The sequence below is a fragment of the Anopheles cruzii genome, chromosome 3 (genome assembly GCF_943734635.1).
Source record: "Anopheles cruzii chromosome 3, idAnoCruzAS_RS32_06, whole genome shotgun sequence".
Taxonomy (NCBI): Eukaryota; Metazoa; Arthropoda; class Insecta; order Diptera; family Culicidae; genus Anopheles; species Anopheles cruzii.
This window is the reverse complement of record NC_069145.1, coordinates 68416633-68441325: the sequence shown is the minus strand read 5'-3', so window position 1 is coordinate 68441325 and position 24693 is coordinate 68416633. Positions and strand designations below refer to the sequence as shown.

At 51.5% G+C, this 24693-nt stretch overlaps 5 protein-coding genes across 5 annotated transcripts; 1 reads left to right on the top strand and 4 right to left on the bottom strand.

Moving 5' to 3' along the window:
- Positions 1-4904: 4904 nt before the first annotated feature.
- LOC128275111 (ubiquitin carboxyl-terminal hydrolase 14) lies at positions 4905-13471 on the bottom strand. Its single transcript, XM_053013507.1, has 8 exons — positions 13343-13471; positions 12922-13097; positions 12758-12862; positions 12307-12701; positions 12084-12240; positions 11948-12013; positions 5534-5828; positions 4905-5458 (listed from the first exon to the last, which is right to left on the bottom strand). Exons 1-8 carry the CDS (start codon positions 13356-13358, stop codon positions 5154-5156), a joined length of 1515 nt encoding a protein of 504 aa, XP_052869467.1. The 5' UTR covers positions 13359-13471; the 3' UTR covers positions 4905-5153.
- Positions 8093-9721, bottom strand: LOC128275112 (transcriptional repressor protein YY1-like). The gene has a single exon (XM_053013508.1). The coding sequence runs from the start codon at positions 9525-9527 to the stop codon at positions 8100-8102; it is 1428 nt and encodes a 475-aa protein (XP_052869468.1). The 5' UTR covers positions 9528-9721; the 3' UTR covers positions 8093-8099.
- Positions 13472-14546: 1075 nt separating the features above from the next.
- On the top strand, positions 14547-16811 carry LOC128270850 (zinc finger protein 878-like). The gene has a single exon (XM_053008276.1). It carries the CDS (start codon positions 14547-14549, stop codon positions 16809-16811), a length of 2265 nt encoding a protein of 754 aa, XP_052864236.1.
- A 300-nt stretch (positions 16812-17111) lies between these two features.
- Positions 17112-18468, bottom strand: LOC128270849 (zinc finger protein 226-like). Its single transcript, XM_053008275.1, has 2 exons — positions 18339-18468; positions 17112-18260 (listed from the first exon to the last, which is right to left on the bottom strand). The coding sequence occupies exons 1-2, from the start codon at positions 18462-18464 to the stop codon at positions 17112-17114; spliced, it is 1275 nt and encodes a 424-aa protein (XP_052864235.1). The 5' UTR covers positions 18465-18468.
- A 562-nt stretch (positions 18469-19030) lies between these two features.
- LOC128271381 (ets DNA-binding protein pokkuri) lies at positions 19031-24659 on the bottom strand. Its single transcript, XM_053008873.1, has 4 exons — positions 23291-24659; positions 22560-22830; positions 21966-22496; positions 19031-21884 (listed from the first exon to the last, which is right to left on the bottom strand). The coding sequence occupies exons 1-4, from the start codon at positions 24657-24659 to the stop codon at positions 21326-21328; spliced, it is 2730 nt and encodes a 909-aa protein (XP_052864833.1). The 3' UTR covers positions 19031-21325.
- Between the last annotated feature and the right edge of the window lie 34 nt (positions 24660-24693).

The window sequence follows — 24693 nt, the reverse complement described above, 5'->3', positions numbered from 1 at the left end:
TTATTAATTACATTTTATTTTTATAAATGTCAATTGAGAGATAAAATAAATGTATCCAGTTTTAACTTCCGCCACAAGGGTTTCTACTAGAACTTTTTGTCCATTGCACAGAGAATTGGTTCTCCAGCCAGCCCAAAATCCGCTCTCGATGCCGCCTCATTCAATTAACAAACACCAAGCCTGTGGCGTACCGAGTAGGCCAAGTAAGTGGGCAATAAAAACCAATTAGGAGATCCAAATACTACATCCATACTTCCGTTGTAATGCACGAACGCGCCTAGGACAGTAAGGGGGACTAAAATTTAACAACAAAAATCCTATCTACCGGAACACCACCCTCTTTGGTCTGTCCGAGGACGAGCAACCAAAACCAAAGGAGAAAATATATTAAAAGAGAAGTTAAGAATCGAACTACAAACTCGCACACACTCAACTCGAGGCGCCCGAGGAAACCGGGTCCGCAGCTATCCGGGTGCGCAAAAAAGGCGTGGGAAAATATCAATCTCCCGCACATGTGTTGCGCCGGAGTCGTTGTGTCTCGTTCGCGTTGCCGTCGAACGCTTATTTGTTCTTCGCTCGCTTTCCGGTCCGTCTGCTGACTTCGGATGGATGGATCATGTCTTGGAGTCACGGAGGCACAAAAACCGGTCTGCCTCATCTCCTCCTGGAGCTTACGAAATTCTCTGATGGAAATTACGCTTTGGTCGAGCTCGCGGTGGTATCCGGAAGGAGCTGCATTTCCCGTTGCACTCGTCCTCTGGGTGTAAATGCGCAAAAGAGCACCAGGAGAAGGATACCAAAAATACAACAAAAACCCTAAGCTCCCACAGGCGATTGTGGACAAAATTGACGATCCTCTCATGCCGTGTCCGGACCGCCAGTTCGTCCACTGGCCATCATCGGCGAACGATGTAAATTACTCTGGGACGCTAATGGACGCCGGCAGAGTTTTCTCGTTTGCAACCGATGCGGGTTATGCGCTGGCCCTGTGTGTGGTGGTCAGAGCATAACACATCATAACATCATCTGGATGCAGCATGGCCCGCGAAATGTGCAACTTTTCTCATCGCCCATTTTGAGCATGGCCTACCGTACACCGCGGATCCCTAGGAAAGATGCGCGCCCGGCACTGTCCTGGAACGCGGCACACGTGACGAAACCGCGGTCCTGGCCAGGCTGCTCCAGACCGTGTTTTGTTTACAAACAAACGCAAATGTGTCCCTTTAAAATTGCGCCATGTGTAGGTTCCGGTGTTCGAAAGACCATTGCATTGTTTTCGACCCCTTTTTGTCGACTTTCTTTGTTTCTACTTCCTCCTCCTTAAAAAGGGCTCCTCAAGCACACCAGGAATTGGTCTTTGTTGTACACCCGGCCCGGCCCCCAGCCTAACGCGGGCTGCGTGCGAAGCGAAGGGTCTTTAATTTTTTAAAAGGAACCTTCCTTCGGCCGCTCCGACCCTTAAATTATTTATTCATAAATACATCAACCTCTTTGGCAGCTAGTTTCCCGGAGCGTTTTCTTCCCCACTCTGCGTTGGGTTCGCTTAAGTAGAATTGACAAACACAAGAAACCGGCCGCGTGGGTCGTTCTGCTCGGTGTCCCTCCGCGGTTTCCTTCGAACATTCCATTGTGTCTGGGTCGCAGGGCGATGGGCGCTCCGAACACACATTTTCCATTTCGATTGCCTCGGCCCCGTGGTACCGCTATCTGTTCCGACCATGACGACCTTCAGCTTCCTATGGATTTTCTTTTTCCCTCCGCCAAGAACAAGTTTCCGCGGGCCGCATCGGCGCTCTGTCTCCCTCACTCATCGGTACACACACACATACGTTATCCTGCGAACGCACACCGCGGCGACCAGTTGCGGGAGTTCCCACGGTTCCCACAATGTAAATTTATACGCCACGAATACTTTACGGCGCGAAGCCAGCCCGCGAACGGGCGGGAAGAAGCAATTGATGATGATGGGGCTTCTCCTACTGACGATGATGGTGGTGGTGCCCGGTTTCGATCCCGTCGGTGATATGTTGATGGTCCGTTGTGGTTAATGTTGCTGTTGCTCTCTTTTCCGGCTTTAATGTGGCATCGATGATCGATACGTTATTACATATGCAAAACTTCACCCTATGCTCCCGGACGGAGGCTTCGACTACATCCAGAGGGAAGGACCTTCTTCGAAAATCGACCACCCTCATTTACTCGTTTCACGCTGTAACTAAAAGAGAAATAATAGAATATTTTGAAAGACGTTTTTTACATATCACTTGAAGAAAGAGAAATTTTGTAGTTTGTAATGAAAGAACGGAAATTTGGTGGAAAATTCAATCCATTATTCGGGTCAACCATATTTGGGATGTTTGATGTATTATAAATGATTATGTACGAAAAGTTAAAAATCCTTAATTAAAAGTTCCTTTAATGAACTTTCTTCTAATCAGCAAAGGATTTTAACACCTCTGGGAGCTGTAATGATTATCGATGCATCGGCATGATGCCCGACCGATGTCCCAGCTCGCCGCCAGTGGCTGGGTCATTGGCCATCTCCAGCTGTAGCTTTTCCGATTCGCAATTTTCCGTCAAGTGGACGGCGGTTTGGGTACGTAACTAATACATGAAATTTCCTCCCCGATTGGCTTTTGCCCTGCCGAGCATAAGCTGTGCTCATGCATAATAAAACGCCACTCAAGCGTGCCCTTTTCCCCCTTTAAGGGTCGAGGGATCCGTGCCCGGTCCCGACTTCCGGATGAGTGTTTCGATTTGCCGCGATTATTCATTTGTTATTGCAGCCCGGTTCGACCCGCTTCGGTTGCATCTGCATATTTCATTGCGGAGCTCCGGCAATGCATCCTGTCGCCCTCGCCGAAGATTGCTTCCGGTGGCTGCTGTGGAAGTCAAATCCTTGCCTCGCCCGTAAGCATAATCGATACATCAGCTTTACACCGAGAGCAGCATCACCACTAAACCACCAATGTCGGCTACAATCAATTCAAATGTGTTACAAATTGTGTGACCAAACCATAAACCTTAGAATTAAATTTTGAACGCTTTGTTTGCTTATCTTTTATTTTACTCTAAGCATTTTTTACGAAACATTAACAAACTGGATATTTTGTCTTGAACTTGAACGTTTTCCTTGTTGATTAAGGCAGGATTTCTCAAAAAGGTATCCAAAATTATTATACCGTAATATTCAGTTCCTAAAAGAACAAAACAATTTATTTACCTTTGCCCATCATATTAAAAATGATGCAACAAGTTACTGCTGGAAACACAACCATCACGCAAACACGAAAGCGTACGGGTGGTTTTGCGTCCGGAATTGCACGATTCAGTGCGTTTTTCTCACGGCATTCGTCTTAAGAAAACCAAAAAGAAAAAAATGCCCAAGACAATCTTTTAAGAAACCCTTAATGAGAGGTCAGAACCGCGCTGATATGTAGGGGTGGCGTTGCGACTCCTACTGCGGCGCTTTCTTTCTGCGCCGGGCGCAGAGATTTTCTCATACCGATACGAATGGTCACACCTGAGGGAACACCAGCCAAGTCGAGGGGCTTCCTTGGGGTCGGTGAAGAACAAATCGGTGCCTGCTCCCGGCGCTTCTTGAGGTGTAACTCCTTGCCCCATCGTTTCGTGATTTTCCCTGTTCCGGATCACTGTTTTGCTCCGTTTTCCTCCTTCCACTTATCGAGTGGGAAAAATCGGAAGCTAAGAACCCTGGCTTTGGTCAAGGAAGTCCAAAGGAGGGGGATTCAACAATTAATAAACCCATCATTGAGAGCCCTTCCCCCGGAGGGAAATTAAAAAGAAAACAGGCCGGGCGATAAAATAACACCCCGTGAAGGTGGATCGCGAGTTCTCACATTAATTGCTCCGTCTTTCCTGCATGCTTGGACACATTGAAACTACCGTTTTCTTAGGTACGTTGATTGAAGTGAAGTCAAGAAAGTGGTCAGTGATTTTATCCTTTCGAAAAGAAACTGTTTGTTACCTTTAGAAAAGATTCGCAGACAAACGACAATATTTCAAGAAAAAACGTTCAAAATCTTGATTGTTGACCCTAACACCCAAGAAATCTGCAATTACGTTTTGTATATTACATTACTTTCTGCACCATCTGTGCAGTCTTTTTAAAGCACCCATCGCCATTCTTAAAGTTTTCTTGTCTATGTTTTGTGTCACGCTTCACGGTTTCAGTCTGTCGTGACGCTGACCACTCGAAAACCATCTGAATATCAAGTGTCCCTATTCCGTTTAATTTATGTTTCGTGTTTTCGTCTGAGCGAAGGAATTTTAAACGCGTTCCGCTTCGTAACGATGGATGGCAACTATTGATGGACACATCGCTTTTGTTAAAACTTCGATTTCCAAGTCTCTTCCAAAACGACACAACCATTTTGCTACGTTTAATTTCCTAATTTGCAAGCAGGTGCAGAATTGTTTTTAATTTGAGTTTTACGGATACAAATTGCACGTTTTGTTGCATAAATCTGGTTAAACCTCCAATTTTAAAAAATTGTCTCAAACTAAAATAAAATTTAAATTAACTGCTTTATGGCAATCTGATGTTTTATAGCAACCCACTATAAAGCAACGCCACTTTGACGTTTCAGCCAAAGTTGTTTACTTCGCGTCTCGACTAGCTTGGCTGTATTATCCCCGTGAAAAAATTTCTTGCAAATTTATTCCAAAATTTAAAAGCAAGGTTCAACATCAACGAATAGTAATAGCATGGAGTAGATAAATCAAATTATGCAAGTGACCACGTAGAGATCTGGAAATTATCATTCCCGAGAAAAACTTTACTTCTACTACTTGAAGGAGTTTGAACCTTACCGTTGAAGTTAAGTGTGCACCACGAGAAGAAAAGGATACCAAACGATACATGTTTGTTACGAAGGATTGGAATTTCACGATTCTCGTTTTTTTATTTCATCACACGGCCACGACGACGTTGGCGTTGCTGCGAAGTCAAGCCACACAAGCACGTAACTCGGGCCAACCTTTCATCCAAAACGATCATTCACCAACAAAAGCCATCATCATAATATCGGGAATATCCGGCGTAAAAATCATCGTTTTGTTTAGAAAATTAATAATAGTCCGACATAAATGACCGGAAGGAGCCGCTGGCCCGGCCCACGGCACCACACACTCTACTCATCAACCGTCATCTTGTCGCTCGTTGCTTCCGATTCCGCCGGTTCGGCCCCCGATTCGATCGGCAGTTCCAGTATTTTTGGGCCATACACCAACACGTAAGCGCAGTGCCAATCGCCGCCACCCGAGAGCTTGAGAATCGATTCCTGGTCAACCGGTGACACATGGTCATCATCGAACTTGATCCAATGATCATCCTTCTGGCGTACCCAGCTCACGTAATGACCGGACGAGCTCGAACGTCCCTGGTGCGTTAGGACGGCTTGCAGCGTGTAGTAGCCACTATTGTTGCTGCCAAGGTCTAGAAGGAGCCAAAATAAACATGAATTAGCATTTTTTCCTTTTCATTCTATTGTAACGTCACTATAGAGCCTACCATCCTCGAAGCAGTACGGCTGAGCGACAGTCTTCGGTTTCTCCTTCTCCAGTTCGGCCTTGGATTTGTTCTTGCCCTTGAGGGCGCGTTCTACCTCGGCGTTCTGCAATGCCTGAAACTTTTCCCGCACCGGGGCCAACTTCTCCTGCAGTGCCGGCGTGCACAGCTCGAACGCGTCGAATTCGACCGGAAACTTGATATCCTTCAGCACCTTCGCGTTGATTCCTTCTTTGCCCTTGTACTGGAAGCGTACAAACTGCACCGTCAGATAGGCCGGCAGCCGGCTTATCAGTGACTGCGGGGCGACAGGTTTGAAAGCACGGAAAGCGGTTAACGAAGGGACAATATTTCGCATCGCAGCGGAGACGGACCCGTAGTGGGACGAAACAGAAACGCGGACGACCAACAGCTACAAAGTAGTACAGAACATAATTCCATATTTTATTTCGTTACATTACTTTCTTTACTTTCTCCTTCTTTCTCCTTCTTTCTCTCTCTCTATACCTTCGATATATTAAACACTAGCTTTTTCGCTCTCTCGCTTTCATACACGCACACGCTTTCTCCATTCGCATTCATCTCTAATCCTTCAAACGTTACGGATAATTCAAAAAACCTTACCAAACTAATTTTAGTATCATCATTACACGGTGTTTGTGTTGTGTAAGACTACTAATGCTCTCTTTTTCACCACCCGGGGGAATATCTGCTCCGAAGAGAGGGTCGCAGGCAAAATTGGCGAATAGTGGCCACACGCATCGTTCCTCTCCCTAGACACACCTACTGTACATACATACACACATGCACACATACAGCCTTCCGGTTCCGCAGTCAGTGAGGAAAGTGACACAATCGTCGAATTGTTTCTCGCGGATGTGTCTGAGGCAAGCAACCACAAGGAGGTCCTTCGACGAACTACTCTCCGTATATTACTACAAAAAGCCTAATAGAGGATTCTACACGACTAACTGACTGCTGCCTCTGTTCCACTTGGATCTGAACCCGTGGGTTTGTTGTTGGCTCAAACCGTGTCTGATACTGCATCGGGTCTCTGGGATACCACCTATTTACAAGCTTATCGGATAGCTATCTTAAAAATATACACGATTTCTTAGGACCGATCGCGCAGTGTTTGGTTGATGTCGGTTTTGGGAACGAAAACGGGGACCCAACGATCATCTCCGATCGCTACATCGCTTCGTATCACGTGGTTCTAGCCGTTATTGTTAATCGTTGTTTTGGGCCTTTGCATTTGCTCTGATGTACTTTCCCTCCATTGGCAGATAACCAAATAATCTAATAGGGCGTGAAGAACCAAGCGGTGGCCCTTTCTGGCTTCGAGAGTTTGCGGTTTAAATCGGGGTAATTTTGTTAAAAAAATAATAAAAAAATTCTGCATTATTTGCTTAATCGCAACCCAAAACGCCGGTGGGTCGATTTGTGAGTTCTATGAGTGGCTTAAAAAGATCAATAATTTGTTAGTGAATCATGAGAAACCAAAAAAATAAATGGAAATGAAAAGCAAAGTTTTGAAAAATTATAAAAACAACCATAATTTCATGTAAAATTGTACAAATTCGAAGCTTCCGCGGCACTGATGGCCCGTACATTTTATGGGGACCTAATGCGATCGTAAACGGACCTGTGCTAACGACGGGCCACAACAAAATGTTCCGTATCGGCCACCGTTTGATCGAGTTTCCGCACAAATAGGATTTGAATTGTCCTGAAACAGCTGGATGGATGATCCCTACATTCCTCTGGGTGTCCCGTATTTGAAAAAGTGTTGTATTTACACCTTACATTCTGGAATCCTTACAAATAATGAAGATATTCATAGTAATGAAAAATGACTAAATAAACTGTCGTGTTTCCAAAGAAAGGATTCTTTGGGCCCTCTTCCAGGGTTCAGTACCTTTGTTGCGATCCTCACGTGGGATTGCTTCGTTGCTTATGATCAATATTTCAAAAGAACCGAATTACCGTGACGGGGAAAACGCAATGCCCAAATCTGACTGGATCGTGCGGCGCAAGTCCATCTCCCAACTTCTCCAAACTCTTATGAAAGCTTTAGACCGAGTATATTAACTTAAAACAAAATACTTCCGATAGGTGTTTGTTCCCTGCGCTTCTCTCTCTCTCTCGCTCGTATTAATTGCATCTCATCTAAAAAGCGTAAAAAACGTATCGCTATCTCTTATCCTGAGCATTCGAGCCGCGGTCCTTAATTCGGCTGTCTGACCTAAAAGCTACTACATTCGGTGTCGGTGTATCGCTCGCTTTCGCCCTTTCAACGAACGCTGGAGCTCCTTTTTATGGCAATAAGAATTGAATGGATGATTGATTGGAAAGGTAAACAAAACTGGAGAGTACAAGCGGCCTAAGGAGCAACCGGAAATGCATCGTATTGCGTTGATCTCTGTGCTTGGTCCATGCGTACGCTCTCCATCACTCGCTTCTCCCCCTTTCTCTCTCTGTTTATGGTATCACAGGACGGACATCATCGCCGGACACTGTCCGCCCGCCCGTCCGCCCGCCGCGCCTAAAACTCCACCCATCCTGTCCCTTAATCCGTGTAGATGATGTACTGATTGGCATCGTTCTCGATCTCCACCGCTTCCATCTTCACGTACGACGGTGGCCCCAGCAGCGGGTGGTGCGGCGAGGACGCCGCTGCCGCTTGCTGCTGCTGCTGCTGATGGTGCAGGTGGCTGTTGTTGCTGTTGCTGTTACTGCTGCTGTTCCGACTGCTGCCGCCACCGCCGCCATTGTTGCGCTTCGCTTTCGCGTGCGTGAGGATGTGAGATTTGAGGTTGGTCGATTGGGCAAACTTTTTGTTGCACCCATCGAACGGGCACACGTACGGCCGATCGCCGGTGTGTATCCGGACGTGCGTCCGCAGGTTGAAGTCGAGCGAAAACCGCTTCCCGCAGCCCTCGAACGTGCACTGGAATGGTTTCTCGCCCGTATGCACCAGCTGGTGGCGCTTCAGTTTCGAGCTTTCCACGAACGATTTGCCACACTCGGCGCACACGTGCACGCGCGGCCCGTGCGTGTGCAGGTGCTTGCGCATGGCCGAATTGTCGCGGAACATTTTGTTGCACCCTTTGTGCGGACAGGCAATGTTGCGTTCGGTTAGATCCGACGACGAGTTGCCACTGGTGCTCCTGGCATCGCCCACAGCGCCCAGCGCCAAGTCTGATCCCGACAGGTTGCTCACGTTGAGTCCGGCCGACGGAGAGGACAGCATCTTTCCGCCGCTCGAGCTTTTCGTTTTGTGCGCCGGGCGGGCAAATTCGGACAGTTGCTTCGCGTCGGACAGATCGATCCCCGGTATGCAGTCGGACTTTTTGCCCGTCCCGCCCGTCATGTACTCGGTGTAGTCTGGGTCCGGTTCCGGGTTCGAGCCATCGTCATCGTCCGTGCCGGAGGCCCACATCGTCACGCTAAACTCGCCTTCCATCGTCTTGATCTGCACCTGTTTCTGCTCCCAGCGGCGCCGCTTCGTACTCACTTCCAGCTGCTCGACCGCGGTCAGGCCTTGGTGGAGACTGTGCCGACTGTGGTGGTTGCTATGGTTGTTGCCATCGTTCACCCGAATCCGGTTGCCCATACCGAACGTGCTTCGCGGTTGTTTGAGGGATTTCCGCTTCCGCGACGATGGTCCCGGCGTCGACTCGATGTAGATCTCGTTCTCCAGGTTGATGTCACTGTACACACACATCGGATCACCGGACGAGTCGAGCACCTCTTCGTGCGTCTGCATGTCCGCCTCGTGGTGCATCATCTCCTCCTCGTCGTCGTCCGGGTGCATCCGATGGTGCATCAGCGAGCTCTCCGTTTCACAGGTCACCTCCTCGTAGTGGCCATCCCCGACGCCCACCTCGTACTGATCGTAGTCGATGCTAGCCCCGAACCCGCTGCTATCGACGACCTCGACCATTCCTGCGTCCGGTATCTCCACCTCACACATTATATCCTGATGCGAGGACATCCCGATCGCCTCGTCGTTGCCGGCACGGAACAACGGTCTCGGTCGCTTGTCTTCGTAACTCCAGCTTCCACGTCCTTCGAAGGTCTCTTCCGCCGCCGCGTCCGCCTCCCGGGGTGCTGCAGGCGAATCGTATCGTATAGGATCAAGTCGCTGCCTAGTGCTGCGGCGCTTCGAAGCAACGCTTACCCTTTTCACTCGTGTTTTGTTCCTCAGGCCCGATGGCTTTCACAGGCACCAACACACACCATCAGCAAAAGGCCACTGTACGCGCGGCGCGCAATGTACACACCACTACCGACGAGAAGGGAGTAGGGACATAGGGAAAAAAGGAACCCTCCGCCACACACAGCGGCTGCCACGGCGGAAGGCAGGCTACGCTTGAGTCCTTCCTTCCTTTTTTATCATCGACACGACAGCTGGCTCTCGCTTTTCCTTTGTGAGCCGCCGCAACGTGCGTTGATGTGTGTGTGTGTGCGCCAGTGGCCGCTTTCGTCGCAGGCGATCGAATGTTTGTGTTAGGGGTTGGTGGTTGCTTGCTTCCTTTGACGGCGTTTCGAAACGGGCCCTCAACTTTCGCGCACTTGCACCACGGTTCGTTACGTTGGGGCGAAAGTCCTGCGGCCTCGCTGCTGCGAACAGCGCTTTGTGCAAAATTTGGCTCCTGCAATTCCGGCAAAATCCTTGCACAACACAAACAAAGCTCACGCAGGTTGCTGCGATGTGTCTAACGCGTGCCTGCCCCTTCGTTCTCGAAACGTTCAGAACGTTTCGGGGGCTGAGAATGTATCGGCCGTCGCTGACCACACGCACACACACGCACGCTGGCGGTGGATGCGGGAAGAATTTGCAAAGATCCGGCGCCCGGAGAAGTACACTTTGCGCGAACTTTTACGCGTGTGTTGTGATGTTTGGAGTGCCGCTTTGATTGTGCCTTTCGCAAGTTGTACTTTTTATTGTTCCTTTATTTCCACTGGCAGATCCTGCTGCGCTGATACGGCTCTTGCGCTACGCTCGCGAAATAAACACTGCGTTCCGACGAGACCACTTGTCCCCGCCGCTTGCACGCTGCTCTCCTGCTCTTATCGAAGCGACCACCGCCGAAAAGGGGGGAAACTTTGTCGCCGCCGTCACTGGCGAATTTGCGGCCACTTCAGAACACTTCCCACAACGCCTGTCTCTGTTGCTCGCATGCTCTCTTTCGCTCGCTCGCACTGCGCTACCGTTCGATACGGTTCACTTCGATTTTCTTTAATGTGCCCTTCCGGAAAAATTACGCATCGCACGAAACCGCTGCCAACGCCCAACCGTGGCCAACTGCAAACGCAACCGGATGTGAACACTGTTTCCGATGTCCGCGTACGCCAATTCGTCACAAATTCGTCCAAAAATTTTCACGTTCTCAAAATAAAGATGTCTGCCATGAGGATAGAATTCGTTCCTCGCTCACGATACGTACGATGAGTGCGAACGGACGGGGAAACTAACAAATATGGCGTCCGTTTCGAGCGGGCGAAACCGGGCGAATGGGACAATCAGAAGCAGTGAGAACGAGATGAAATGCGAGGCAGCGCGCCGCAGAGCGAGATGACAATCGTGACTTCGTTACTGAAAACTGCTCGAATGAGCATTTCGAGCCAACGGAGGCGACTCCGTGGGGAAAACTGCATTTGTACAATTTGCTCGTTATTCAGATCAATGAGTCAGCGATTCGGAAATGTCAGTCAGCGTTGCAACGTCCGCTTTCACAGCAATCATATCTAAAACGAGCGTCATCATTGGACGATGCATTTTTTTTAGAAAAACACCAATCTGCAGGTGTTCGTTTATCGACGGTAGGCGCCGAAAAACAGTGAGCCAATTTCGCCCCTCGAGTCTGGTGCCGTCTCATTCTTACGCCGTTCTGGCTCGATTTCGAATCCGCAAGAAGGCGATCGGCGATTGTACATTCGCGTTCGAAATCAATATGGCTTCATGTGTTGAATGGCTCACAGCCCCACACCCCCTTCGGAGGGGGCAATGTTTTTAATGTTGATAATTTTTAAATCTCAGGGATATTCTTTCTCAAAGAACTATCCCAATGCAGTGGCTGCACTCCCGCATCGAACGCGATTGTGGTTGCCATTGCAACAAACGATTTTCATCCCGTATTTTAAATATGCCGGATCGACCCGGCTTCGGCCCTTCGCGGAAAGATTTGTTTGTTTGCATGCACAGCCAGCAATGGCCGCGGGCCAATGTGTGCTGGTGTGCGTGTGCCAATTGGCCAGCGATTGTTTGCCCCAAAACATAACCAAAATAAGCCGTCATTTCGAACTCGAAACTTCGCCTGTTTTAATATGAAGGTTCAAACGAAAACATTCCGTTTTTTGACAGCAAAATCTTGACAAGGAATTGCAGAGCCACAATTTGCTTTTACTTACCGATTTCGAGTACACAGCATCACGCCCGAGGGTTGAGGACAATTTGGTTAACTGTTCCTTAAGTCGCTGTTGAGAGCAATAAAACGGAGCATGATGCATACACACAGGCACAAACCGGCCATTACATTACACGTACCAATCGCAATCCCGAGTGCATGTACTTGACCTCGGTGGAGATGAAACAGCTGAGCTGGAGAAAGTTTTCCTTCGATTTGCTCGTCGGCTCGTTTTCCGCTTCGGTGCACTTCATCTCGACATCGAACGTGCCTCCGAACCACTGGTCGATGAACGAGCTACAATATGAGATCATTATTGGAACGGTAGTCCCGGGGGCCATCGCGTGTCGCAAATCATTTTACCTATGCTTCAACGACTGTTCATTCGTACTCTTCTGGGCCGGTAGCTTTTGCTGTAACATTTTCAACACCTCCGACCAGCACTCGTTCGCGTCCTGCTGCCGATAGGAGCCGTTCTCACCGGTTTGTGCAAAGTTCGGAAAGGCAACGTGCAGCCGTTGCAGAAACAGCACCGGGGTAATGGTGTCGCTTCGCTCCATCTCTTCGAACAGGCTTTTCATCGACAGCGTGATGGCTTGCGGAAACTCTAGCGAACTCGCTCCCGTCGCTGGGCCGCTCAGTTCCTCCTTGTAGTCTTTCAGTGCATCGCGCAACTCACGTACCGACCTCAGACATTGCAGTGTAGCATTCATGTAGCAGGTATTGCCCAGATTTACCAGACCAGACGGCAGTTCAAGCTGCGCAAAGGGAAATTTATAAGACTTTGCATTCTTTGTAAGTGTTGTTGGCTTACCGCAGTCGCCAGCTCGCTCTCGTTCATATCTTCGACGAATTTCGGTTTTTCTACCGGTTCCAGCGGAACCGCTTCTTGCGTGCCAAGCAGCAATAGCGTAGCACCCTGCAACGGAGATCGCGTTAAAGAGGAGAACCTACGCTCCTCCAGGCTTCCGCACTTACGCTCTTGATGGGCATGTTCCACTCTTCATCCTTCAGGTTGATGCCCTTGCAGAGAACTTTCTGTCGTTCGGGCTGCACACCGGTCAGGGTGAACAGTTGGGCTTTGAATAGGATCGGTTCTTCGTCCGTGTTGACTTCGACGTTTTTGAAACATTCCTTGCCCCATTTCACGTTCACTGCAAAGGGTGAATGGTGAAGGCAATGGTGAAAAAGTGCCGAATCATTACTGGTGTATGCGTAAGTTTCTGTGTGTCTACAAAATCACAGAGCACTACAGAATTGACCGAAGTAATCTAACTTTGTTTTGGAAACACTTGTCCGATAAATGCATTTTGTAACGAAACAAAGTTTACAGCGTGCCCTAACCTCGAAAGGGCGATGAACTGGCAGTGGCCGAGCGAAACGGGCTCGGATTGCTCACCTGTATAAGAAGGCATCTTAATAAATTACGGTTATGGTAGATGTCCGATGCAGAGCGAAACAGTGACCACTTCGAAGATATTCGCTTAATCCAGAGGCAAACAAGTTTATTCACGACAAAGATTTTCGCTGACACATTGATTGTCTTCTTTCCTTTTTCTTATTCTTGACGTTTTGAGTTCATCTTGTTTTTCATCTTCTTCTTATTGTAAACATTTGATTTTGACAGATACTCAGCAGTTCAGCAGCACAAGATTTAAATTAACTCAATAGAGTTTCATCTTCATTTCCCAGATTGTACCGCGGAAATGCTAACCTACGAACACAATATCGAACCATGATAAAAGCGTGATAAAAAGAAAAGCCCAACAATTCAACGTTCAATTCGAAAAAACTTACAGCACCCGAAGCCACAAGTATAAACGTGAGTGACCCACAACTCGCGAGTATAAACGTGAGAACCACAAGCATTTAATTTGTTTTCATTTGTTAAAAATAAAAGAATGGAAATGCAAGTTCTTGCTTCTGGTGGTAAAAACGATCAATTTTCAATCCTTTGGGGTGGTGGTGGTTTGGGTTTAGTGGATGGAAGCAATGTATTTAAGACTGTCCGCAAAGTCTGTCGGATATGCAACAATCCGGACGACGACGATCTCATCTCGGTGCAGCTCGTCCAGGAACAGATATCGATCGCCGAAAAGATCGAGGCGATCACAGGCATCCAGGTGACCAGTGATCGGCGATTGCCACAAAACATTTGCTTAGATTGCCTCGAGCGGCTACGGCTGGCGTTCGAGCTGCGCCAACAGTGCATTGAAACGGACGCCCGGTTACGCGCATCACTCGACGCAACACAGTAAGCAAGCCAAACTTGGCGGTCAAAAGTGTGAACTGATCCCCTGGTTTATTGCAGAACGCCAACCGAAGAGTATTATGTGGAAACACTCGAAGAAGAAGCCGAAGAGCAAATGGGGTGCACCGAGCAGGAGCTCCCTTGGGAAGTGGAAGAGATTTTCGAGAAGCACAGTACGGAACTGGAGATCAACGAGGATCTTTCAAAGCGAGAGTCATGCAACGACCCACAGCCAACCGTTGCATTATCAGAAACTGCAGAATGCCCCACCACAAAGCAAAGCGCTCCATGGCGCGAAGACGTTCACTACGTCCAGGTGGATTCCGAGTTCATTCCATGCTGCGGCTGCACCATGACTTTCGAAAGCGAAGACGACCTACAGGTACATTCCATCCGTTGCCATCGGAGCCGGCAGCAGTGCTCGAAGTATCCGCCGGAGCAATGCACCGTCTGCTATCAGACGTTCACGAGCGCAAAAGCACTGGAACGCCACCGGGCGGACGCGGACGGGCAGCGAAAAGAAACCTCCCTGCAGTACCAGTGCCTCATTTGCAACAGTCTCTTCACTCAGCAAGCGGAGCTGTTCGATCATCTTGAGTCTCATGTAGCGGAGGTCTCGTCGATGGAGACGAATGACAAAGTGAGTGAAATCCGGATCGAGTTGCAGTCACCGCCGCCGGGGCAAACGATGGAAGACGATGGGGACCGGATAGATGAGGACAGTGTGGCCGAAACGTTAGGTGAAGTGTACTCAATCGAGTTCGCGCCGGACGACGAATCGTCCCAGACCGAAGAATACATCGAGGTGGACGCGAAGGAAGAAGATGACGAACACGACGATGGCGAGTACGGTGACGAGGAGGACACAGATCGCGACAAGACACGGGTGGCAAAACAGGGGCCAAATTGGCAGCAGTCCAAAACGCTGCTGCGGAAAGAAATGTATCAAATACCGGAAAAGTATCTGCGGATCGTATCGAAGAAGGATGGCTATATGATCGTAGAGTTAAAGCAGCACCGGTGCTGCTGCTGTGCCCAGTTTTTCGAAACTACTCACCAACTCGAGCAGCATCTCAAGAAGCGCAACAAACGCCAGCAGCAAACGACGCCCAAAGAGCCGAAAGAGGATTCGTCGTCCACTAGTCATCGATACACCTGCGAGTACTGCGGGAAACAGTTCAAGTTCCCGGTCGTTTACCATTGCCACTTGCGCATGCGGCGGCAACGGCAGTTCTACTTCTGCACGCTCTGCAAAACCGCGATGGAGAGCGAAAAGCGTATGCTGTCGCATATGGTGCACACGCAAAAGCACGCTGCGCACTTTAACCTACCGTATGAGAATATTGAAGATCGCTACTACTCCGTCAAAATGCCCGGTGTGCGGTGCTGCGGATGCGGGCAGCAGTTTACCGACGAGGAGGAGCTCACTGACCACGTCCGTGCGTCGCATCCACCTGAAGCGAGCGATCCCAAACGATCGAGGCGTACGCATCCCTTCGGATGCGATGTGTGTGGCCGTCGTTTCTCTCGCCAATCGCAGCTCGATAATCATACGGCCATGGGAATGGTAGACACACCGACGGGCGCTCGGACGCGCACTGTCTTGCAGTACTACTGCAAGTTGTGCTCGTTCGATACCGCATACCATCGGCGAATGGAGCTTCACCAGCGCAGTGCGATCCACAGCCAGGTCCTGTCGACGATGCGCCTTTGTCCGCTTCAAAACAGTGCCATAAAGTTCGACCGGCTGCGCTATTGTTGCTTCGAGCAGTGCAAGAAGTCCTTCACGGATCTCGTTGAGCTGTATGAACACGTTCGCGACATCCACTCGGAAGCGCTGGCCAAAAACAAACGCACCGTACCCGAGCAGGAAGAAGAGAACGCCGCCACAAAAGCCGGAAGCGGCGCGGGTATGGTCGAGTGTGATGTTTGCGGTTTGCGGCTGAAGCACCAGACGGCGCTCAAAAGGCACCAAGCGTTGCAGGGCCCGCAGGATTGCGTTTGCTCGGTCTGTGGCGTCAAGAAGCGATCCCGCACCGTGCTGCTGGCACACGAGCGGACACACACCGGGGAGCGGCCTTACTCGTGCGATGAGTGCGACAAAACGTTCTCCTCGTTCACGGCGCTCCGCTCGCACCAAAAGTGTCACCAGCCGCGCAAGCTAGAGTGCGACGTGTGCCAGGAACGGTTTGCACGGCTGGAAAATCTGAAACGCCACGTACAGCTCAAGCACGGCGAAGCGACGCACCAGTGCCAGTCGTGCCCGAAGAAGTTTAAAACGCGCGATACACTCAACATCCATTTGCGGACGCACACGGGCGAGAAGCCGTACAAGTGCCGGACGGAGGGCTGCGACAAGTGGTACGTGAACGTGTCGGACCGACGGCGGCACGAGATGTCGAGCCACACGATGGAGCGGCCACACAAATGTAGCTACTGCGAGACTGCGTTCATCCGGAAGCGCCAGTTGGCGATTCACGAGCGGCGTCACACGGGCGAGCGGCCGTACGTATGTTCCGAGTGTGGCAAGGCCTTTTTGGAATCGGGGCTCCTGCGAAAGCACATCCGAAATGTCTGCCCGAATGCCGCGAGCGATGGAACGGTTGCGCCAGGATAATCTAGCTCTAGTTTGATCGAGTTAAGGCATGATTGTTTTCATTAAATATTTCGGCCGCGGTACGACGGTAACATCTTCGTAACTTTATAATCAGCTTTTTTTAATTATCGTTTCGATTTGCTACATTTATGTGCTGCATCATTTATTGGGCATCTAAGCAAAGAATCTTTGACTTGACCTTTACCGTACAACAAAAATTGCTTGTGCAAGTGGCTCATACTGGTAGATCTTAAGGCTATATTTACAGTCGACCAGCTAAACTGGACATCGGAAGCGGCTGGGCCGCACACAATATATCGCTCATTCCTGACCGTGTCGGGCCATGTGCTTGTCAAACATAGGCTTGCGGAAAAAGTGCTTCCCACAGACCCAGCACGAAAACGGATAGGCCCCGGTGTGCTTGCTGATCTCGTGGTAGGCCCGGGTCGATTGGTGGACGAAACCGGCACCACAGTGCCGGCACTTGTAGGTCCGCTCGGTGCCGTCATGAATCTTCCGGTGAGCCACCAGATGCTGCTTTCGCTTAAACTTCAACCCACACACGCCACAACCGTGCGGTGTCGCATCGGAGTGTGAAATTTCGTGCGATCGTAGATGCGTCCGCCGCGCAAACCTGCGCTCACACTGGCCACACTTGTAGATCAGTTGCTCGGCGTGCGGCTCCGTTGTGTGAAGCCGTCGGATGTGTGCCTTCAAGCTCGCCCGGCACCGAAACGATTGTCCACAAATGCCACACTCGCTTGCCGTCTGCTCTGCACTAACGGACACGTACTTCCGCCGGTGATACTTTTCGTGCAGCTGCAGCTGACGCCGATCGTTGAAACGCTTCTCGCAATAGCGGCACCGGTGACAAAGGGTGCGAGAAAGCCCGTGCACCGCCAGTGACGGACCATCGACGAATCGTTTGTAGCAAACGGGACACTCGTACGGCCGGGCATCGCAAACGATGCGTTCGCTGTAGTGCGCCACAAGCGAGTGTTCCTGTAGGGCGGCTTCCGTTTGGAAGGACAACTCACACCCGCAGCAACCTTGCGCTGTCTCGCTGACACGCGATCGCGCCGATGTAGAGTTCAGCAACTCGACGAACCCCTTCGGAAGCCGCTGCTCCTGGGTGAGGTTCGTAGCTTCCGGATTGTAGTCCGGCATCGAGCCACTGTCAACACCACCGTTGCCCCCGAGCAGCATCATCGAGTGTGCACCGACCGTGTACATGTTCTGCGAAAAGGCATCCATCGCCTCGTCATCGTCGTTCGCACGGTCCTCGGTTTGTTTCGGACTCGGAACGTACTCGGGAGCCGCTTCTTTCTGCTTCCTAGCTACCGAACCGTGTGCAATCTGCCGGAGCAGCTTATCGGAGTCGATGCAACGCTGCCGCAGTTCGTGTGCCTTTCCGAGGCTCTCCACGCACACGGTGCACACCACTTTCGGTAAATCGTCGTTCACTTCCACCTAAAACGTGAGCGTGGAAAGGGGAAAGCAACGTTACTTTAGCTTCGTCCTCGGGCCCTGCGGCTTCAGACTACTAACCACAATCCCGCACAGTTCGGTGAAAAGTGTCGCCAAAAATCGCTCATGATGGGTGGTAAAGAGCGATTGAAGGGACTCTGGCCGCGGATTAGTCCCCAAGCAGATGCGGCAACAGTTTTGCGACATCTTTCGCGGAGCGCCGAAACCCTTCCCAATCTGTCTGGAGTTTGAATTAGCTTTGTTTACAAACAGAGCCCTAGCCTCAAAATCACTTGACAGCTGTCTGTGAAGTGTTTTTAAGAAAACGCTACAGTAAACGCTTCGATATTGAAAACTGAAAATACTACCAATGACTCAAATAAATAAAATTACTCTTTTTGCAACAGGCTTACTTATTGTTTACCTTTTAAAATATCAGTGCCTTTCAAACCTTTTAATATACCTGAAGGTTGAAGGTTAAAGGCTGTACGCATAGCAAGAAACTACCGCCACTAGTAGCGCCTAACGGTACTCTTTCGATTTTGAGCTACCTTCGCAAGGCATGGTCTCCTATTATATTTTCTCACAACGACGCAGGACCGTCGAAAGTCGAACCGTCGGATAGGATCGATTTCTTTCGCGTGGTGATGAAGATCGAGGGCGATAGCGGATTTAAATGTGACGAATGTGACGATGAAACACGACGACCAAAATATTTTGATTTGATCCATTTTTATTCATTTCTTATCATTTAATTTTTGAACTGTGTGTTCTTTGTTGTGTTTGATTCTGGGCCTCGGTTTGGCATGCATGCCTTACAGTTTATAGCACAAACGATATAACGATACACAATATACTTCCTTCCTTTGTAGCATTTCTCTGATTTCGGATGATGAGTTCGCCTCGTCCGACGCCGGGCGATCTTGTTGGGACACTAGGGCACCTTCAGCCAATCAAAACAAAACACACACAAACCAGGATGTAGTATATCCAATTAACTAAAGCGTTTACTATATTTACAACAAAAAAGTGAGGGGAAAACTTGGCCGAAAACTACTGTGTGTTATAGTTCCGCGTATCCTAGGGGTGTGTGTCTGTGTGTGGAGTCAATATACAATATGGAGAATTAAAAGACAAAACATAATAAGGAAGATCTCGACTCTTGAAATGACCCTTAGAAGGCTGCGCCCCTTATAAAAGACAGAAAGCCAAACACACAATTCTGCTACTAAAAAAACACTAACCTAATGCCGAAAACATGAATTCCGAACGCATGCGGAGTCTCAGGAGGAGGGTCTCAGGCTTATCAACGATCATTTTTGCGTTCACATTACTCATTTGTTTCTCTCACGCTGAATGGGCGATCGTCCCCTCCTGGGCACACCACATGATATTCATTGCTGGTAGTGGCAACGCTTCCCACTTTCGTGCCGCGTCGCAGCTAGGAGTCCCTTGGCTTGTCTCTCTCTCTGTCACTCTCTTAATCACAATAAAATTTACGGCGCCTTAAGCTTAATCAAACATAATTTGTAATCGTCACCACACGCGCCCCGCGCGACCATGCGTCGTTCGTCGATCGCGTGTGCGCTGCTGGGGTGTGGCATCGTATCCCTGTTCCCCATACTTTCTACGGATTTCACATATCCTCTGCCTAATGGAAGCCAATTGGAGTGGTTTTTTTCTCGTTTTCGAAGGTACAGACTACACGTAAACTCGCACTACCCTCTCTCTACGCGCTTATCACTATTAGAGCAACACATACAACTTAGTATACACTACAAACCTAAGACCAAAAACGAATGATGAAAAACCAAACGAAAATATAAAAAAGTAGTCCCGGAAAATGGTGGAAAACAAATCTCGTTCACTTCCGCGCCAAACGGTGCCCTTGTTTGTCTATTTACCGTTCGCTAGTGAGTAACAACAGTGATCGTGCGATCGAGTGATTGATTGGTTGGTTCCCCCGTTATCTCGTCGTCGTCCCTAGAGCGTAGTATCCCGTAGAGGAATACGCCTACGTTCACCAGGATGGCGCCGTGTGCCTCGCACATCGTCTCCCTTCGCGGTCATTCTCTTGGTCATTTTAGTTGTACTGTTCTTAGAATTTATACTTTCTACACGCCGCACGCCGTGACGCCAAACCGTCTGCCAACACGTCGCGCGTTCGAAGCGTACCGGGACGGGAACTACGGTGATCGATCATACGCCAGCCACACAACAGCCGCAGCATACACACCAACACGCATCCCGAGCGGGAGGGCCGGGTTAACAATTTAACTAACAAAAATGATTTGCAGGAAAAAGCAAAGTCCAATTTCCTACAACTAAACACTAGAGCTGTACAATGGATCCAATAAAGATGCGTGGCGTGACGGGTGATCGTGAAAGTGTGTATGTCGCGCGGGTGGGTCGCGGATCGTGGGGCCACGTGCCGTTAATATTAGAAAAGAAGAAGAAAATAACACTACCAATCTACATCCCTGCGCGGCTGCCGGCCCCGTTGGCCGGGGGGCGTTGCGTCGCTCCCCGCACAGCATTGCCGTTTGCGTATCTCAAATATCCCTTTTGTGTGTTTTTTGTTTGCATGTTTTTGAGAGAAGTTTTTGTGTTTTTTATACTACTTTACAGCTTCAGTCCCCTTTCTGCCTCACATATAGCCACCGTCATCCCTCTCTTTTGTGTGTTTTCTCTTTTTCACCATTTTTTAGCTTCTTTCTTATGTTTTTTCATATTCTTCTCTCCCTTCCCTTTCTCCGAATAAACTCTGAAAGCGATAAAAAACGGGTTGGTAAAACAAATCCGATTGGCACATAGTTTTTCTCTCTCTCTCTCTTTCTCGCTTGCATTTGACTGCTTTCCAAACTCTTATCATTGCAGTGCACCGCGTTTGCACTTTGTAGCTGCATTGTGTGTGGGGGGTTCCCGGCTCAACCCGGCTGGGGATCGTCGTTTTTCGCTTCCCGTTAGTGCAGCAGCCCGAAGCAGAACACGTAATTAATCTCACGGACTCGCGGAGTGTGCCGTCCGCGCGTGTGTGTGTGGCAAAAGCCGTTCACTCCGACGGGGCTTCACTTGTAGTACATTGGCTCGGGTTTGCTCAGATCCGTCGGCATCATGCTGTCGTCGTCGCTTTTGATGTGCATGTGGTGATGGTGCTGTGGTGCCGAGGACGCCACCGCCACCGACGACGAAGGATGCGAGGCATCACTGTTGGCCGGCGACGGCGTGTCCCGGTCGCGATCGGCGCCTCCACCACCGGCACCGCCCGCTCCCCGGTGGTGATCGTGTTCGCTGCTGCCGCTCGTGCTGCTGCTCCGGCTGCTCGTGGTGCCACCATTCCGGTGCTGGTGATGCTGGTGCTGGTGGTGAAGCGGATGGTGTTGGTGGTGGTGGTTGTCCTGGTCGTCCTGCTGCTGGCGCGCATCGGCTGCGGCCGCAATCGCCGCCGCTGCCGCCTGCGCCTGGAGCTGCTGCTGGTGCAGCTGGTGCAGATTGCTGCTGATCGTGTGGAGGGACTGCGAGTTGATCGAGAGCGGCGTCGGCGAGGACGGCGGTGACCCGGCGTCCGACTGTTGCTGTTGCCGCAGCAACTGAATCGTCGTCAGACCGTTTGCATTCCGGATCAGTCTGCGTGCGGCGAAAGAGAGAATAGGAACCCCGTTCAATACAGAAGCTGACCCCAAAAGTGCGCGCAGCGTAGCAACTCACGGGTAGCAATCGGTGCCGTTGACCGCGGAGCTTCCGTAGCTAAACTTCCGATCGTTGTTGGTGCTGAGATCAGTCGGCTTCAGATCGTCGAGATCGGTTTCCATCTTGATGTTGGCGCGATGGTGCAGGTGATGCGAAAGCTGCTGCTGCTGCTGTTGCTGGTGGTGGTGGTGGTGCTGGTGCAGGGCCGATGGCGATGAGGACGCCGAGGAGGACGCCGACGGTGAGAGGGGTCCCCCTGCGGCTGCGGCGGCAGCGGCAGCGGCGTTCTGCGAAGCGGCGGCCGCAGCCGCAGCCACCGCCAGGTGGTGAATGTTCGCTCCGTTCGGTAGCAGCGACATGAGTGAGCTGGCGGCAGCGGCCGAACTGTTACCACCGGTGCCATTGCCGACGACACTGCCACTAGCGCCGCCACCGGAGGCGGCCGCTGCTGCGGCGGCGGCTGCTGCCGCCGCCTGACTCGCGGCCATCGTCTGCCGGAGCAACGAAATGTTCTTGATGCTCTTCAGCTCGGTCGGATTGCGGAGGAATCTGCGCAGAGAACAGAGATTTAGTATCTTGCCTCCGAAGGGGTGCCATGTGCCGGATACTTACTGGTAACAGTGGCGCTCTCCCTGCACCTTGCGCAGTATGTTGACGCGGTAGTAGTAGCGCAGGGCGCGCGACATCTTGTCGTAGTTCATCGAGAGGTGGTTCTTCTGCTTGCCCCACAGCTTGGCCAGGCCGGCCGGGTCGACGATCTTGAAGACGCCCGTGTCGCGGCACTTCCACGCAATGTAGCCCCCGTACCGCTGGCTCGGATCGTTCAGCAGCTGCTGCAAGAAGTCCCACAGCAGGCGGCCGTCTGAAAGCGAACCGGACGAAACTGTGACCCGGTGTGTGTGGACCAGAGGTCGGATGGGTGGGCAGGAGGAAAGGGAAGGTCGGGTGGTGGTGGAGGTTGCGTGAAGCGAACACGTGGGGCACACGATGGAAGAAGAGAAGGCAGGAGAAGAAGGGCGGTATTCCCGGTTGTTGTATTAAAATGTTTCTTTTTTTGTTTCAGTTGTTTTTGCACTAAATGTGTGTTGTGTGTGGCTATGTGTGTGTGATGGACGATGTTAATGTGGTGTCCCCGCGGTGTCGCGTTCCTCCTTTCACGCGGCTTAGTAGCTTTGAACCGGGAAAGGAGTCTTGGCACCAGGGAGACCCCGTTTGTGGTAATGCGTGTTTGTGTGTGTGTGTGTGTGTGTGTGTGCGTGTGTGATCACAAACACCGGTGTACGTGTGTGTGTGTGCGTAAGAAAGCGAAGGAATGCACGCAATCCACACTCGCGGGTACTTACTCGTGTTGGGTTCGGGGTTGTCCGGGAAGAACTCGCGCTTGACGGGCAGGAAGCCGGCGCCCGATCCGCCCGACAGGCCGTTGGGCGATGAGCAGGCACCGGTGGCCGGTGGGGACCCGAGGGCGCCGGCGGCCCCCTTCAGGCTGAGCACGGCGGCGGCCACGGCTGCGGCGGCGGCGTTCTGTGACGACACGGAGCCGTTGTCGCGGACGGACGCCGATGCGCTGCCGCCGCCGGATGATGGCGACGTGGTCGAGGACGACGTGGAGGTTCCGTTCAGCAGCGAGGACACCGGGTACTGGAGCGTCTTCGTGTCGAGCAGCTGCAACTGGCCGAGGTGCTGCGTTTCCTTGGAGATCGGGGTCAGCGGGGGGCTCTGCTGCGGTTGGTGGGTGCCCAGCAGGGGCAGCTTGCTGTCCGGGTGGGTCAGTGGCAGCGGGTGGAACCCATTGCTGGTCCCAGTGCTGGTGCCTCCTCCACTGCCACCGGCCGCGCTGGACGAGGTAGCAGTCGCTCCTCCGGCACCACCGGCTCCGCCGCCGTTATCTTCGTCGGAATCGGACTGATTGCTGGCGGTGCTGCTGGCGGCGCTGCTAGTGCTACTGCTGCTGCTGCTGATGTGACTGCTGCCACTGGCGGTCCCATTCCCCACGGCAGCACTTCCCCCTGCCGAACCATTTCCGTTGCCATTGCTGCTCCCGGGGCCTCCGCCGCCGCCGCCGCCACTGGATGAGGCCGTCGAAGAGACGGACGACGAGGAGGACTTCTGAAAGACGTTCGCCTCACCGTGGCTCTGCGACGGGGGGCTTCCGGCCTGCGAGTCGATCGACGGGGCCGGGCTGAGGGTGACGGAGTTGGACGCGGCCATGAACTGCTGCAGGTGCGAGCTGTGGAAGAACGGGCTGTCGGGCGGCGCCAGCGCACTCCAGTTCGGAGTCGGCGGGTGGCTGTGGGGCGACAGCGGGTAGCGGCCGGTCGGCGTGACCGGGCTGCTCGGGAGGTGCCGGTGCAGGGTTTGCGCGTCGCGGATCAGCATCTGCAGCACGTTGTGGAGCACGTCGCCCGCGCCCGGGCTGCGCTCGGCGAGATCGTTCTTGGTCAGCACGCACAGCGCCTTGCCGTTCATCTGGAACAGGTCCAGGTCGAACTTGGGCAGGTCGAACTCGCGCTCGCAGAAGCGCAGAAACACAACCACCTCGTCCCGGCCCCAGATGCGCGGGTCCGTGTTGAGCTGCGGCGGCAGCTGCGTCTTCAGGTCGGCCAGCGGACTGGGCGGCGCTGGCGGGTAGCGCCACAGGAGCTCCGAGTTCCACAGCCCGAGCGGTGGCGGCGCATTCAGCGGCGACAGCGGGATCGGTAGCAGCTTCATGGCGGCAAATGCGCGGTGCTGGTGGTGCAGAAGC